This window comes from Eptatretus burgeri, chromosome 9, assembly GCF_056783735.1.
Source record: "Eptatretus burgeri isolate ZD-2024b chromosome 9, Ebu_testis_v1, whole genome shotgun sequence".
Taxonomy (NCBI): Eukaryota; Metazoa; Chordata; class Myxini; order Myxiniformes; family Myxinidae; genus Eptatretus; species Eptatretus burgeri.
In genome coordinates, this window is record NC_140969.1 from 78,592,333 (window position 1) to 78,610,526 (window position 18,194).

Here is an 18,194-nt window from a genome sequence, read left to right on the forward strand (position 1 = left end):
TGCGCATACCCTAATTGTAGGGTATGCGCTGTGACGCTGACGCTGCGGGTAAAGTATTCCATATATACCCTATGACGCTATTCCATATATACCCTATGACGTATATATTCCATATATACCCCATATATACCCGACCATACCCTATGACGCTGCGGGTAAAGTATTCCATATATCACAAAAACCGGAATATATTTGATGGAGCATCACCTTAGATCATTCGTGCCAAATTTCATAACCCTACGTGGGATAATGCCTTTCGGAATTGATTTCGCGTGAACGGTACCGATTTTGAAGGTTTTTCGGTTGTTGCTGGGGAACCAAAGCGTCACTCGCAACCATCACAATTTCCAAAGCACGAGGTCACAAGATGTACCTACCACCCGAGTTTGGTCAAAATCCGCCCACGTTTACTACCAATTATGCTGATGACAAACGAACAAACATCCAAACGAACATCCAAACAAACAGACAGAATTACTGACAATAAGTCACCTATTTCGGCGACCCAATAACAAATTTGAATGACCAATATACTTGAAAAATCTTCGAATTTGCAAGTAACAAACAGACAGACAGGGGTGAAAGCATAACCTCCTTCCACCTTTGGTGGCAGAGGTAAAAATAAAATCACTTGCTTTTTCGATGAAAAGAAGCAAGAACTGAGGTCACTCCAAAGCAAAAAGTTTATCTTCGTCAAGTTGGACTGTGAAACTCACTGACTTTGGGAAAAATTTATTTTACATTGGAAAAATCTCCATCAAATTCTACAAAGGAAGAATTATCCCATGTCTGGCAATATCACAAACTCCATGGAAAGAAGGGAGGTATCTCTGATGGCAAACCGATTTTTTTTAGGCTGGTGTATGTTGATCCTCGTTATCGAAGTCTGCTTAGTGAGTACCAGATGCTCCAAGGAGGAGGATTGAAGTACATGACTCTTCTGCTGACAAAGCTTGACGTGCACAAGAAAGAAAGTAAAGATCAGAAACCAGAAGAGACAGCTGCAAGCTGCGAGAATGAAGATGAACAGTGTGAGGATCACCAATAATATCGTACGCAGCCTATGGCTGCTGGTTGCATCATTTCTGGGAGTGTGGCTGTGCCACACATACAATGCTCCATTTCCAGTGAGCTGGTACTCATTTTGCAACTCTCATAAGGATGACAGACTGAGTCAACACACCTGGTGTTATTTAATGGGACAAACAGGGGCTCAAACTCAAGGCCCTACTGTAAGATCTTAAAGCAGCCACCTTAACCGTTAAGCTTTCTGGATAAGCAACGATGAAGGAAAAACATCAGTGACATTGATAGTGGCACATTGAGAAAGTCAAAAGCTGAACTTCAAACCGCTTTCGATCAAACATATTTGGCCATAGAAAACTTAGGAAGATTGAAAGTTGACAGCATCTTTGACGCAATTCCCCATTTCCCTGATAGTATTCACGGGGCTGTGTACACCGTGTCAGCGTCGACTTGTACTCAGATATCTGTTGAACAGCTCTTTTCGGTGCGGAAGTTCATTCTTCGAGAGAGACGATTAAACATGAAGAATGACTAGTTGGAGTCAATCATATTCCGACGCAGAAATGGCTACTGATCTTTTTTTACATCTTAAGTTCAATAAAAACCTATCAATAAATGGATTGTCTGTCAATAAATTATATGTAACACATTTAAAATAAAAAGTAAATGTATAAAATGGGGGGGGGAAGCCTATTATTTATATTTACTTGTGGGTTTCTCGCTTGGTGAGGAATGGGTTCCAGAACCCATGCCAGAACCAATGGGGTTGGGCTGGAACCGAACCAAAAACCGGAACTGTTTCGTTTTGGTACCGCATCAATGATTCTAGGCATCTAAATTGAAGTTGTACATTCCCTCTGCTTCACACAGACAAGACCTTCCAGCTCATTGCATTGTGGTTGTTAGTGGCAGAAATGCAGTACATTAATTGCAGCATAACAAGAATTAAAATCGGACCACGAGGTCCTGAAACTCACCTGAATCAGGGGCAACAGTCAAGGATATCATAAAATATCGAAATTTTGTTCATGCACAGAATCTGGTCATGTGATTGGTTGAATGGAAGCCTGATTGCAGCGATACATGTTTACAGGTCATGTTTTTGGATGAGGGCATGGCTGTGTTGCTGATGTAATGCCCCCTGTAGGTTATGGAAGGATTTTTTTTGGTGTTTTAGGCCTGATTTCAACCCGTTAATGAGCACAGATTTTGATGCGGTCAAACCACCTTTGTTAGGCATGAGGTAGGAAGCTTGTGGCCAAGTTTCATAAAAATCGCATGTATGGGTCAAGCGATAATGACCGAAGTGTTAACAGACACACTGACTTACCGATGGACACTGATTTGATCGTATAAGCTCACCGGACGAAAATCCAGGTGAGCTAAAAACAAATCCAAAAGATACTTATGTAGTAATAGAAATCAATTTACTCCAGCAAAACAAAATGAAGAATCACTGCATGGTTTTCACTTTTATGATTGCAATGAAAATGTACTTTTATCAATAAACCGGTTTAGGGATGATGAACAAAGAAGATGCATGACGAGGCATTTTGTGTTGTGTTTTTGCATCAAATTATTGCAATAATATGGATTTTAAATCAAGCTTCTATCGCAGCCATTGCTATAATTGTGCATCGATTGCTTCCACATACAATGACACAGGAAGAACACACAGAAATAAAAACGACAACAAAAGAAAATACACCACTCACCCACACACGAATGCTCAGCACAAGGTCTCCACTGCTCTTGGAGGCCAGGACAAGGCACACCAGCCTGGCAAGGCTCATCACATGCTCGTTGCCGACCTCGAAAACCGCCTCCACACTCTGCGGAGCAACGGCCCCAATGGGACCATTTGTCTGCTGTTGGAAATGTGAGAAGAAGAAGTCAGATACATAAATAACGGAGAATGCATTGGGGCAGAAATGGTGGGGGTGATGAAAGGATTATTCGAATAAGCCTATAAAATTCCTTTTACAACTCAAGAATGCAGTATCTCTGGCCATATTCCTGGAGCAGGCTCAGACATCAAACACGATGTTTATTTATTTATTTCCTTTTAAAGAGAAAGCTTTGTACACATGATCCGTAACACTTCAACTTCTCTGAAGGATGCTGTGACTCTCAAGCTGTCTTTGCTGAAGCAAAGCAGAACCACAATGAAATGCTATTACGCTGGTTCTTACCAAGCTACACACAACGTGAGATCTCCTACAAGGTTATTACTTATGGTTATACTTATGTGAAATATTTCTTCTCCATGCCATCCATGACTCAAGAAATGATGACTCCAAACAAACCCTTCTAAAAGAGCAGAAGAATGTTGCAAGTTTTGTTCTCTGACAACAGAAAGTGAAAAGGTATAGAAATAAAGAGTTGTGTGGACAAAAAAAATAAACTACTTGATGAGGCAGCAAGCCCTTATCAGATGCAAATATCTCAGCTTATAAAAGAACCTTTTGTGCTTCAGCTGAAAATAGTCAAATTTTAAACTCAAACAGTAGATCAGCTTAACTCATATTGTCAATCTGTCAATACAAGTTGAAGAAGGTATGGCAAGTTAAACATTCATAATTGCCAAATTAGATAGAACCTCACAAGTGGATGTACTTCATTGGCAGGCAGACTAGAATTAGACCATAAATTTTCCTGCAGGTGATAAAATGTTAGCACTTTATTTTTTCATTCGAATTAAAATCCGATTTATATCACTCCACTACATTGCCCAAATTACTTTGCATTGTAAGAGATTACATTTATAAATGATTCGGTGATGAGGATGCTCTCACATTGCAGGACAGCTGAGTGACCTCTGTTTTTTACTGCCTCTCCTCCAGTCTACCTCCTCTTGCTCTCTTTCCTCCAGCCCTTGCCAGATCCTCTAGGATGCACACGGTCTTCCAATAACCCGCTCCCTGATTAAACTCCCCAAATCCAGGACAATCACTCACCCCTACTCTTCAGTTCTTCCTTTTACACATTTGTGGAACTGCCTTCTCGAGGCTGCTCCATCCCACTGCTCCCTTCAGTGCTTCAACCCGGTCGTTCAATACCATCATTCCATTCCATATCCTGACGCACAATCATTTCTACTCCCATTTAAACCTATCTAAGCCAACCCTCTTAGGTGCAGGTTTCCTACCTGCTTCTCTCTTTAAATTAAATCCCATGCTTGTTACATCAACCTGCTGATCTACTACACTACTGCCAATACTTTTGCCCTCTTTCACTTCTCTCTCCCATAGGCTTCAATTGTGTTTCAGGAAATCTAATTCCATGGAAGAGCGTTACTCATAGTTTGAAATCACCATTTTCAGCAGATTTTGAGGTTTTTCAAGCACTTTTCAAGCAAGGTTCCGACATCAAATCAACTGCAGTGGAATGGAAATAAATTCGCAAAGAGGTGTTCAGCCTTACTTCCTTAATAAATTTAAGACAGCTATGCCAGTAATGCATCCCAATCCGATCACATGACTTGTTTAATTGCTGTTTAATTGTGGGAGATGTGAGCATGTCGCACAGCATGGAATTCTTTCATCTTATGAGGCTGATCATTTTAATTACACTTACTGGTGGGATATTATGTGCAGATCAATTAACTTGTTAAGTTTTAAATGAAGCTAAAGTTTAAGTTGATATCCACATTTCACATTTGTGTGAAGTTTTGCTTGGAAATACAGTAACATCACTGCATTAGATAAGAAAGTTACAAAAATTGATCCCCTTAACTGCAGACCATTTAGCATCCTTCCAATCATCAGCACGGTCATGGAATCCATCATTGCAGTTGATATCTCATCATCCCTTTTCTCCAACGAACTAATCTCAGATCATCAATTCAGATTCAGACCTGATCAATCCACCTTGGACACGCTGCTTCGACTCTCCTGACAATGGATGGAGGCCCTCAATGTTAGATTTGAGATTAGGACCATCTCTATCGACATAACTCGGGCTTTTGATACAGTCTGACATTCTGCCCTGCTCTCCAAACTGTCTGCCTATAGAATCCAAGGTCAACTCCACTCTTGGATTACTGAATGCCTCCACTCTCGTAGACAACATGTGGCTCTCAGCAGAATCCATCATTCTCCTCTCCCAGTCAAGGCTGGAGTACCCCAAGGCTGTGTTCGAGGCCCCATAATCTCTCTCACTGGGAAACCCCCTTTATCTATTTGCTGATGACTCCACCCTCTGCTGTGATATCCCTCACCCTTCTGACAAGTAGGCAGCAGCCTCTTCCCTCTTCAGACCTTGACATAACCACAAACTGGTCAAACACTTAGAATGTCTTTTAACCCTGAAAAATCTCTCTGTCTGTCTGTCTGTCTGTCTGTCTGTCTGTCTCTCTCTCTCTCTCTCTGAAAGGACTGTATTACAAACCTTCACATATATTTTCTGAACAATCCTCCAGGAAGTTCGGTCATTAAAACACATGGGTCTCACGATCAGCCATGATCTTTCTTGGACAAACAAAATTTCAAAGTTGGCCTCCAATAACAGCTGTTGACTGGGCATCCTCTGTCATACAAAGTCCTTCCTTGGCACAACTGAATTCCTGTCTACCAACAATACCTTAATCTGCAGCTTGATGGAGAACTGTTCCCCCCCCCCTGCACTGGCTCCGCTTCCTCACAACTTTTCCTGCCTGTGGAATCAACTTCGACATTGTCTTCAATCTCATTCTTCCCTCCAGGTCTTCAAAACTGCTGTTCATCACCATCTCAGATCGTTCCCAATCCAAAATCAGGATCTTTTCTACACTCGTTAACCTCTCCCCCCCAACCTCAATCTCCAGTTTTCCCTTCCTGGAGTTTCCTTCTGTATTCATTTTGTCCATCCCGTGCATCATCTTGTCCACCCCATGCGTTCTTTTCTGCCACTCATTCCTCCCCACACCCTTTGTTTGTCAAAGTCTCCCTCTATCCTGGCCTTCGACTCTGCTGTTGGTGTTTCCTTCTCTCTCTACTGTTCATTTTGCACATTGTTTTATGCTCATCTGTTCAGTGCACTTGCTCTTCCATGAGCCTCAACTATGTATACAAAAAAGGAAAAAAAAAGAAAAAGGTGTATATGGGTTTTACAGGATCTAACGAGCTCAAGAGGGTTTTAAGGGTCCAAAGGGTCTAACAGGGTCTATTTCTAAAAAAAACATTTTTTCACTTTGGCATTATGTGGTACTTTTTGTAGATCGGTGACAAAAAAATTTAAATTTAATCCATTTGAAATTCAAACTACAACAACGAAAATGTGACCAAAGTCGACAGGTGTGAATACTTTCTGAAGGCACTGTATCTATCTATCTATATATATATATATATATATATATATATATATATATATATATATATATATATATATATATATATATATATATATATATATATATACACACACACACACACACACACACAGGGTGTCCCAAAAAAAATGTACTCACATTTTAGCTCCTCATAACTCATTGAATTTTTCATTTCTTTTCAGATCAAATTGACTGTAATAATGGCAGAAGTACGATTAGGTGTTGAAGAAAGAAAATTTATCATGAAGTGCTACTGGAAGCACGAAAACATCATGGAAGTGCAAAGACAATTTAGAAGACATTTTCACAAAGATCCACCAACGCGACGCACCATTGCTCGCATCCGAGATAAGATTGAAACAGATGGAACTGTGCATGACGTCCATAAGGAGCGTTCAGGAAGACCACGGTCATAAACCACCCCCGCAAAGGAAAATCAATTGCTGGAAACCCTCCACCGATCCCCACGGAAATCTGTACGACAAATGGCTCGTGAGACAGGAATCCCAAAATCAAGCGCCCATCGCATTTTGAAGCGAATTAATTGGAAAAGTTACATTCCAACATTAATCCACGCTCTAAATGAAGACGATCCTGACCGGAGAGCTGAATTTTGTGAGTGGTACCTGGGCAAATGCGAAGAAGATGCAGCATTTCCATCCAAAATTGTTTGGAGCGATGAGGCCAGCTTCAACTTAAATGGCTCAATTAACCGACACAATTGCACCGACTGGGCTCCTGAAAATCCGCATGTTACTATGGAACACCATTTAAACGTACCAGGGGTTACTGTGTGGTGTGGGATATCAGCATTGGGCATCCTAGGGCCATTCTTCTTTTTTGACCAAACTGTCACTGGGGATGTTTACTTAAACTTGCAGCAGGAATCCGTCGGTCCAGGTGATGAAGAGATATTTGGTGACGAAGAGATTTACTTTCAGCAAGATGGAGCACCTCTCCATGACCACCGTGATGTAAGGGCCTATTTCGAAGCAACTTTTCCGAACAGATGGATTGGGCGAAGAGGTAGTGTTGAATTCCATGCGCGTTCCCCAGATCTCACTCCAATGGACTCCAATAGACTTCTTTTTTATGGGGATATCTCAAAGATAAGGTTTACGTCTCAAAACCAGCAACAGTCGATGAGCTGAAAGAGTTAATTGAAAGACAATGTCTTGCAGTTCCAAATGAAATGATTCGTAATGCTGTTGAATCCATTGTTCCGCGTTATCGGCTGTGTTTGGAACGTGATGGTCGTTAGTTTGAACATTTGTAAACATGCATTCGTCCATTTAGCCATTTAACCATTAATCTTGTTTCTAAGTGAATAAACAACACATTTATTATCATTTAAAGAGTCAGTCCATTTTTTTGGGACACCCTGTATATATATATATATATATATATATATATATATATATATATATATATATATATATATATATATATATATATATATATATATATATATATATATATATATATATATATATATATATATATATATAGTATGTACAGAGTATTGTTCTGTGGAGATGTTTCTTTGCAAGGGATATAGGGATATTCTGAGTGTCTTTCCAAGCATTCGAAGCAGTCAGTCAATCAGTGCTGGAATTTGGAATTTGTTTTGAATGCCAGTGACAGCTCGCCTACTCTTCACAAACGACACAGTGGGATATTTAACGTCGATCAACTCAGGCTGGCAGATGGGCCGCCCACTATCATCCATATGATGTACTGAACCCATATTAATGTATTACCCTCCCTGTGAATCACCAGAGTGACAGCTTATATCTGGACAGACACCAACCAAGGTTATATCCACAATATTAAGGACATATCCACAGGCTTCAGAAGTCCTTCATGGGTGAGGAGTCTAAAGCATCCACCTTTCTTTCCTTGGATCACATTTCGAGGATCATATCATGAGATTTTGCTTTTCTGAAATGTTTGTTCCAATCGCCCTTTTCAGGATCGTCACCGAACAGTGGTTAGTCTACAAATGTCATTAAATTGTTATATTATATTCTTGTTATCGCTTTGAAAATTTCAGTGAGGTTCTGTTTTGTTCCTCCGGGTGCTTTAACTACCACTGGTACTACGTCAGCACTCCTCAGCTTCCAGATTATTCTCATTTCGTTTTAAAGATCCTGTACTTGTTCATTTTTGGTATTGAGGTCAAATTGTCACCGCATACTTCCACCTTGATTTGCAATGTGGTCCTTTCCATTATACTTATTTATTTGTCCAAGTCTCTCTGTTTTGTACCTTAACTCTGCTGTTGTGTGTTTCCTCCTCTCCTTCAGCTGTTTGTTTTGTTCGGTTGCTGATCCGTTCTGTGTTCCAGCCCTTCCACAAGCATTGGCTTTGTATACAAAAACATATTTGGGCATGATACATATCTATTGAGTATGTGTCTCTGTGTCTGTGTGTATCCAGACGTTTCAGACACTGTTTTGACAAGTCATTCGTTGGACAGATTTGGCATCCATCATCTATCCAGTTTCTTGTGTGACTATCTCAATAGATGGATCCTGATGATACACAGCCTCCTTATATTATACATTAAACTTGTGATGTGACTGCGATATTACACAGCTGAAAGCTTGCTTTTGCTTTTATCTAGCTTGCTCTTCTGTTCACTTGTTATCCATAAAGGCAGAATGTTTTGTCATTAAAACCTCATCTTTGCAAAAAGACCATTCATTGTCTGCTTGAAATCCACAGGCAGAACATCTTAATAAAAGGTCAAATTATCATCCTGTATTTAGATTTTTTCAGAGTGCTTCACCCTTTTAAATATGTAAGTGTGTGCATGCAGTTGTTCAAATGCAAATAATACCTGCCAGGTTCACAGCATCTACCTTTGATCACCAGCCAGGTTCACACTGAAGGTGGGCTACTTTGTGCATTTTTGGTCCAAGATGATATTGTTGTGGTTACCAGATTCGCAAACCACCATTCAGGTCCCTTAGGTGAGGTATCTCGGTAAGTGCATGTGTAGTTAGGCCCAAACCCGTTGTCTAGTGGGAATACATGTCATTTATACGTGCTGCGACTCTTCAGGATAGCCGTTTTTCTTTTACTATCTTTATTTTGGACCAACCGCCATGATCACAACCACAACATCAACCACCGACCACAACCGCCACGACCTTTACCGTCACAACTCGCCACCATCGCATCACCGTCATCTCGCGCCACTCATGGGCACCGATGCTGGACTCGTGCAGGGCGCACGTTGAACAGCGTGTACAAAATCACGGATTTTCTGCTTCAAAAACGGATCAAAAACGACACACGCCCACTTTTTGCCGTCCAATCGGTGAGCGAGGGGCGAATTGGCCCCGCCCCCAGGGCGATCGATATATGCAAATTTGTGGATCAAAAAGCCTTCACGCCCACTTTTTCTCGGGCCAATGGGGAGCGAGGTGAAAGGTCAAAGGGAGGGGGTCAAAGGCGAAGTTACGGGGGGATAAAAGGACGGTGTTCGTCAGTCAGAAGAGAGTCGCAAAAGGAGAACGAGAGAGAGTCGCAAACGAGAACGAGAAGGAGTCGAGAACGAGAAGGAGTCGGAACGGAGGGGACGAGTGTGGAAGACTGGAGCCCGAAGCCTGCAGTGGCTGGAGAAGCTGAAGAGAGTCGGACGAGGGGGTGCTCGCGTCGGTGCCAGGAGCTGCACGCCCGAGGGAGGCCGGCAGCGCGACCTGGCCGAGGTGGAGACGCACACCAGGGATAATAAAGATCCTCTATACCCCGAGCATCAGCAACCCCCTCCTGTTTCCCCCCCGCGCTGAGATAGTGCGACCAAGGGGGCCCCGTTCCCACCCCCTGCCAGGCACTGTCCACGAGGCCCGCGGGTTGCGGGGCCATCGCCGCTCCGCGTCTCATCACCAGACGGGTAGGCCCGACCCGTTCTCGGCCTCAGGCCGCCTCATTCTTGAGGGTATTTCTTTTCCTTGGTTTTGGGTATGTGTTGTCGGCGCCGTCTGTGAAGTAGAATTGTATAAGTGTTGCCGTGTGCTCGGTAGTCGGTATTAGCTCTGCACTGTGTTTTCACTTTTATGTTTGCTTTTTGTGTAAATGGAATTGTGTTTTCTTTTTTTGTGTGCATTTGGTGGAATTGTATTTGTGTGCTTCCCGTGTGCCGCGAATAAATGTGCTTTATTGTTGAACTGTTTCCCGCTTCGCTTCGTCTTTTTCCCCCATTGAATCCCCATCTTGCTTCACGTAAAGGGTTGGTAGTGGGCTGAATACGCCCGATAATTAATCGAACCGTCGAGGTCGACGATAACACCGCTCGGTTATTCTGATAGTACGGAACGGGTCGCTTAAGTGGCCCGTGTCCGAAGTCGACCTGCGGCGAGGTGCGATCGCCCGGTCTACCCTCCGCGTGGGTACTTAGGTAGTTCGAATTTGGCGAGCAACCCTATCCCACGCGGGGGCTGATTGGCTCGATCGCGGTGAGACCGAAAGGTCCACCCGTGACTGGTTCCCGGCGTTAGTCCGAGAGGGTCACGACTGGATTGTCCGTCCGGTGGGCGACGTGCCGCGATTCGAGTTACGTGGCCGTCAGCACGCCGGCGGGCGCGAAAACCGCAACAATATTAATTAGGGTTGTTAAATGCTTAAAAAAACTTAGATTCAGTGTTGCTTTATTGGGGGAGCGAATGACAGAGTTGAGAAAGGGAATCTTTTCGGTTTGCCTGCAGATGAAGAATGCCAGCAAAGAAAGTGGGAGATGTAAAGCCATAAGTCTGCCCTTAAACTAAATGTGAGAAGGGGATAAGACACCTTGGGAAGAGAATGTCAAGCACTACCAGTTTAGCATGAACAGGACACCAATTCCAGGAAAATGTATCAGAGAAAAAAAATTATGTAAAATTGTGCATTGGTAAACATTGCAGGTGTTGCAGATTCACTTTGATTTGAAGATAGATCCAAGAGATCATCATAAAATCTGAGGCCTAAACTAAAAAAAAATGATGATTGTTGTGTGAAAATGCAGCATAATTGGAAAAGGAAAAAATTGAAAATATCACAATTTTGTTGTTGTTGTTGTGTGTGTGTGAATGGGTGTGTGTGTGTGTGTGTGTGTGTGTGTGTGTGTGTGTGTGTGTGTGTGTGTGTGTGTGTGTGTGTGTGTGTGTGTGTGTGTGTGTATATATATATATATATATATATATATATATATATATATATGTATATATATATTTACTTCACAAGAGCAATATTCATGGAAGAGCAAGTTTAAATTGAAAGTGGGGGGCAGGGGGGAAGAAATGGGCACAATCAGCAAGGGAATGAACAAAGAGGAAAATAAGAGGCAGTGAAGGGGAAGAAACACTGAAACAAGCAAGTTAGAGTCATGTTTTTGTGTTATATTTTCATCTCTGTATGCTGTTTTTATTTTCATGGAAAATTTTCCGTGATAAATCGTACAGTGTTGGTGATATTTGGAGAATTCGTTTTTTCTTACAGCCTTGGCTTTCTCGGATAGCTGGAGTTTAATAGTCTCCGTTTTGATGTTGTTTTGTCATCCTATTTCTGTTCTCTTTCTCTTTTTTCCCCCAAAAAATTGTCCTTTCTGCCTTTTCAAAGCTATCCTCCCCCCCCCCCCCCCGCTTAAAAAAAACAAAAAAAAATTATTTCACTCAGACACAATCTTATTGTACCTTCTCCCTGCATGCACACCTCTCGTTTTCCTCTACAATTTTTTCAATGCATTGAAGAAAATGCTTCTTCCTTGTTAATTTAAATGCATTTGAAAATGTACTAAATGCTTAAATTCCCTTATTTTTCTGGCATCAGTATTCCATGCCATCATTCTTCATCACAGTCTATTCTTCCATTTCTTCTTCACAAGGCATATTTTGCAAACCTCTCACCAAAGCATCAGCTCAGGTGTCCTAACAACCTGATCTTCTGTGATTGCACATCCTCTCTCTACCCTTTTCACCCGATCATTTGCTCTCGGTCATCTTCCATCTGCTTGGAAATCTGCCAACATCACTGCATCGCATAAAAAGGTGCAACGATAGATCCCCTTAACTACAAACCAATGAGCTGACTTCCAGTCATCATCACAGTCATGGAATCCATCATCGCAGTGAACATAAAATCATTCCTTTTCTCCAATAGCCTCATCTCAGATCATGAATTTGGATTCAGAACAGGTCATGTTGGGAATTCTGCTTCAACTCTCCCAACAATTGATGGAGGCCCTCAATTTCAGACATGAAATCAGGGCCATCCCTCTAGACATATTTCATGCTTTCGATACAGTCTGGCATCCTGCCTTATTCTCCATACTCTTTGCCTATGGCATCCAAGGCCAACTCCACACATGTCTTCCTGACTTCCTGTCTCTCAACGGAATCCTTTCATCTCCTCTCCCTGTAAAGGCTGGAGTGCCGCAAGGCAGTGTCCTGAGCTTATTCCTATTCTTGAGCTTCATGATCTGTCTGATTCGCTGGAAAATTTCCTTTATATATTTCCTGTTGACTCCACCCTCTGCCGTGACTTTCCTCATCCTTCATACAGGCAGCTGCTGCCTCTTTCGTCTCTTAAGATCTTAACAAAATCATATGCTGGTCAAACACTTAGAATAAGTCTCTCAATCCAGAAAAATCACACACTCTTACTCTCTCTCACTGAAAGGACTGTCTGACAACCTGCCATCTACTTTATTAACACACGTCTTGGGGAAGTTCAGTCACTCAAATTCTTGGGTCTCACTTTTAGCCATGATCTTTTTTGGGGCAAATCATATTTGAAAGTTTGCCTCTAAATCCAGGAGCAAATTTGGCATCCTCTGTCGTACAAAGTCTTTCCTTGGCACACCTGAACTGCTGTCCACCTACAAGGCTTTCATCCACAGTTTGATGGAATACTACTCTCCTTTCTGGGCTGGCACCCCTTCCTCACAACTTCCTCAGCTTGACACCATGGAAACTGAGACCTTTAATATCATTAAAATATCCTGTGAAGAAGCTGAGTAGATGGTCCTCTCACTTCGCCACCACCAACCTTGCACCCTCTGCCTTCTCGACGCTTTGTCCAGCCTCCCCTAATCTCTCCCCCCCACCCCCCCCCCCGTGTCTGAAGGGCATACGTGGTCCACCAGCAAACTCCTTCCAATAAAACTCCCAAAATGCAGAATTACTGCTCACCTCCACTCATTTGTTCCTCTTTTCCCCACCTGTGGAATGAACCACCACAATCCCTTCAATCTCTTTCTTCCCTCCAGGTCTTCAAAGCAGCTGTTCACCACCATCTCAGAACATCCACCACCCAAATCCATGACATTTCTACATTCTTTAAACCACTCCTCCTTAACCCCCCTCCCCCCAAAAAAAACAACAACACAAAAAACTGCTTCTGCATCCATTGTGTCCACCCCTTGCATCGTCACCTACCCTTCATCGCAACTGTCATCCCTTGGTTATCCGTCTCCGTCTATTTTCTCCATCAGCCCTCCTCTTGGCATTCCTCCCTTCTCCTTCTGCTGTTCCTTTTGTTATGTTGCATTCTGGTCCATTATGTGTTCTAGATCTTCCATGAACTCTGACTGTATTAAAAAAAATGTGGTAGTTGACGATTATCTTCTTCTTTCGGCTAGCTCCCGTTAGGGGTCGCCACAGCGGATCCACAGTCTCCATTTCGCTCTATCCTCCACATCTTCCATTGACACTCCAACCACCCGAATGTCCGCCCTCACCGTAGCCATGAACCTCTTCTTTGGCCTTCCTCTTCTCCTCCTACCTGGCGGCTCCATCTTCAACATCCTTCTCCCGATATACTCCGCTTCACTCCTGTGCACATGTCCAAACCATCTCAATCTCGCCTCTCTCACTGTCGCCAAACCGTCCTACCTGTGCTGTCCCTCGAATATACTCATTTCTTATCCTATCCATCCTCGTCACTCCCAACGAGAATCGCAGCATCTTTAACTCTACCACCGCCAGCTCCGCTTCCTGTCTTTTTGTTAGTGCCACCGCCTCCAAACCATACAACATAGCTGGTCTCACTACCGTCTTATATACTTTCCCCTTCACTCTTGCAGCTACCCTTCTGTCACAAATCACTCCTGCAACTCTTCTCCACCCACTCCATCCTGCCTGCACTCTCTTTTTCACTTCTCTCCCACACTCTCCGTTACTTTGGACAGTTCATCCCAAGTATTTAAACCTATCCACCTTCCCCACGTCAACTCCATGCAACCGCACCATACCACCACCCTCCCTCTCATTTACGCACATATACTCCGTCTTAAGGCCCGGTCACACCTTGATGTTTTAACCAGCGATGGCAACGTATTAAAATGTATGTAAAACGCTGGCTTACGTTGAACTTTTGATGTTTTTTTTTAAAGATTTGGACGTATTGATAGCGACTTGGTCTTATGTATAACGCATTGGTAACGGACACAGAACGTTTCGTTTTGTTACAGATAACTTATACCAACGAATGCTGAACCTGTTGTCGGCCGACACAACCGATGCCCAACGATAGTCTAACTTAGGCATAGCGCGTTGCACGCATCGCCGACGATGTCGTGACGTAGCCTATTAAAAGGCTGACGCACAACGATTCGAATCATAACTGCCGTAGAAATGGAAGTGACAACATCGCGGTCACACCTTGGTGATCTTGCCAGTGTATGCCGACCTAAGAAAGATGTGTGTAAAACGTTGGGGCACGTCAAATACGGTATGAGTAAGTTTGGTATACATGAGTAGAACACTAAAGTACGCTATCATACGTCGTAGTAAGTAGAGTACGTCAAGAAATTTTAAACATGTTCAAAATTTTACGACGTACTCGGCGTATGACACACGTTCCGCATGTGATGGGGAAAAGTTTTACAAACGATATGAGGACGCTTACACACCTCCACAAAGGCTACTTATAAGCTATTCATAAGTCGAAACACGTCGCGGTAATGTCTTTTTTACGCGAAACTTATTTCTAACATGTTTGACGTGCTTTGAACCAATTCTTTACGTAGTCTCAACACACATGGACGTATGTAGACTTATTCCAATGACGTCTTCCGGTCGACAAAAAAAAAATGAACGTGTTTCTAGCTTACAACTGCCATATAAAGACGTGTTCCCAGCGGTTTTGGGAATTGGTATATAAAAATGATGCTCATAAAAGGGGAACCCAACAGTGTTTTCGAGTCCTTTTTGAGTCGATGTCCATGTCAGCAGTAACAGTATCAGTATCAGTATCAGTATTAGTAGTAGTTTGTTCATGTTTGTATTATCAGTATTAGTAGTAGTTTGTTCATGGGGAGGGTGTGGGTTATGATGGATCGTCCTTGCGTCCACGTGTCCACGGATAGGAGACATCTTTTCACCATTGTTCGAAGTTCTTCGCGGCTAATTTTTTATGGGGCTTTTTCAACAATGAGCTATAGCTTGTTTTTACGATTTAGGTCTATTCATAATGGGTTGGACAAATGCACAATGAACTAATAATGTGCATAGAGTGCTTTGATTACTTATAGATACGATATACCAACGAATAATTATCGTGAAGCCGGCGTTCACAAACTATGCCCAACGATAGCCTAACTTATCCATATCGTGCGGCAGTTTATCTTTGCCGGTGACGTGGGGTTTGCTATTCATAGGCTGCCACTCAACGATTTAAATGGCTGCATCTCCACTATTGAAAGTAGACGCTTGCGCTCAACAATTGGATTTTTTTACACTCAACGACTTTTAAACGGTACCACTCAGCTATTTTCATTGTTTACAATGAACGATTTAAATTGCTGTCACTCGCCTTTGTTTTTTGACGCTGGGGTTTTGAAATTTGAAGCGTTTCTTCTGAACGTGTTAAAACGCTCAAACTCCACTATTTTAAATAGACGCTGCCGATGGACAATTGGAATCATAGCCAAGCTAGACATCGAAGTGTGAACATCCTCGTCATGCCGAAGAAAAGTTTGAAGAATGCTGCAAATAAGTGTCCTGGCCGTGGCCGTGGACGCTGACGCAAGGACGATCCATTATACCGACGTCTTTCAGCCTATGAGTAACTTAAAAGTAACGTCTGTCGATGTGTGGCAACAATCACGTAACGTGCCAACAACACGTTAATCATCGGTTAGAAATAAGTTTCGGGTATGCTAAACATTACCTCGGCGTGTCTCAACTTATGATTAACTTACAAGTAGCATGTGTTGATGTCTGTCAACGATCGCAGACCGTGCATACAACTTGTGGCCAGCGGAGCACAACGTGCAAGTCATACGCCGGCATACGTCGTGAAATTTCAAGCATGAAAAAATTTGAGGACAACCGAAAAGTACAACACTTAAAGCCAGCGTACAACGACGTATGGCAGTGTTTTTCAGCGTGCTCTCAATGTTATCAAAACTTACCCATAACGTATTCAACGTGTGCCAGCGTTTGAGAAAAAAAAAATTCAAAAATCGGCATACGTTGGCTAAAACGTCAAGGTGTGACCGGGCCTTTACTCCGACTGACTATCATTCCCCTTCTCTCCAGTGCGTACCTCCACCTTGGTAGTTGTCGATTATATCCAATTGAAATAAATAGCTTTGAAGCAGAATCGTTCACGGTGTCAATCCAGAGAAGGGAGAGGGAAATTCACAACTTATAGTCAGATTAATAAATAACTTCATAAAGTAGTGGAACTGTCAATGACTGACAAGACATTTGATGGCCTGCGTTATTGTTTCTAAAACAACAAAACATGCGTGCAAGCCCAAAATATCTGTTCAACTGTGTTGAGGCACCATGGAATATTGAAGAGTTAGCTTGGATTGCAAATCTTTTCTTGATTGCTCATAACAGATATCTGTCAACCTTTGTTCACTGTGCCAATGCCAAGGTTCACATAAAGGAAAACAAACTGATAATATTTAAAGAAATTTGCAAGGCTCTGGAGTATTCCAAGATAGTGTTATGCATGTACAGTAAATGTAGGCTGGTAAGATAGCCTCGAGGGTATGCACACTCACCTCTTAGCTGTCTAGCCTGAGTTTGAATCTCAGTCCAGCTATAAATTGTAATCCTGGAGTTTTGCAGACAGTGAAAGGCATCAACATGTGTGCCGTACTTCAGAGGGACATTAAACTGGGCATCCCATCTGCTCGCATTAGTTGGAGGGTTTTAAAGAACCCATGGTGTCCTTCACAAAAAGTCGTCGAGCTATTGCCAAATTCAAATTCCTTCTGCCATAATTGTTCATTTGGACCAACAGGCCTCGGTAACCATCTGCTTGGGTTACACACGGTTCGAGCACGGTAACGGCTCGTCCCACTAGAGGCCTGCCGAGGGTGTGAATTCCCCGGTAGCTTTGCCGCGTGGCTACTTAGGTATATTGAAGTTTAGCAATGAACCCTACCCCACGTGGTCGAATTATTGTCGATTCATGGCCTGCAAGGGACCCGTGCCTTCCAGACGTATCCGAGGGTCACGACCTAAATTCCGGTGTGTTCGGTGGAGCCGACTCTACCGCTCCCCCTCGTGGTCGTGCTCACCACCGAGACCCGGCCCCACAATATATATATATATATACATATATATATATATATACATATATATACATACATACATACATATATATATATATATATATATATATATATATATATACATACATATATATACATACATATATATATACATATATATACATACATATATATACATACATATATATACATACATACATACATATATATATATACATACATACATATATATATATATATATATATACATACATATATATATATATATATATACATACATATATATATATATATATATACATACATATATATATATATATATATATATATATATACATACATATA

The 18,194-nt window shown here is 42.2% G+C and overlaps 1 protein-coding gene across 3 annotated transcripts in view; it reads right to left on the reverse strand.

Moving 5' to 3' along the window:
- LOC147020412 (adhesion G protein-coupled receptor B3-like) overlaps positions 1 to 18,194 on the reverse strand; it is a 713,921-nt gene that overhangs the window by 523,367 nt on the left and 172,360 nt on the right. For all 3 annotated transcript variants that reach the window (XM_085895732.1, XM_085895730.1, XM_085895731.1), the window contains exon 2: positions 2,742 to 2,894. In XM_085895732.1, the coding sequence (XP_085751858.1) occupies positions 2,742 to 2,894 (153 nt within the window). The remainder of the gene's footprint in view (positions 1 to 2,741; positions 2,895 to 18,194) is intronic.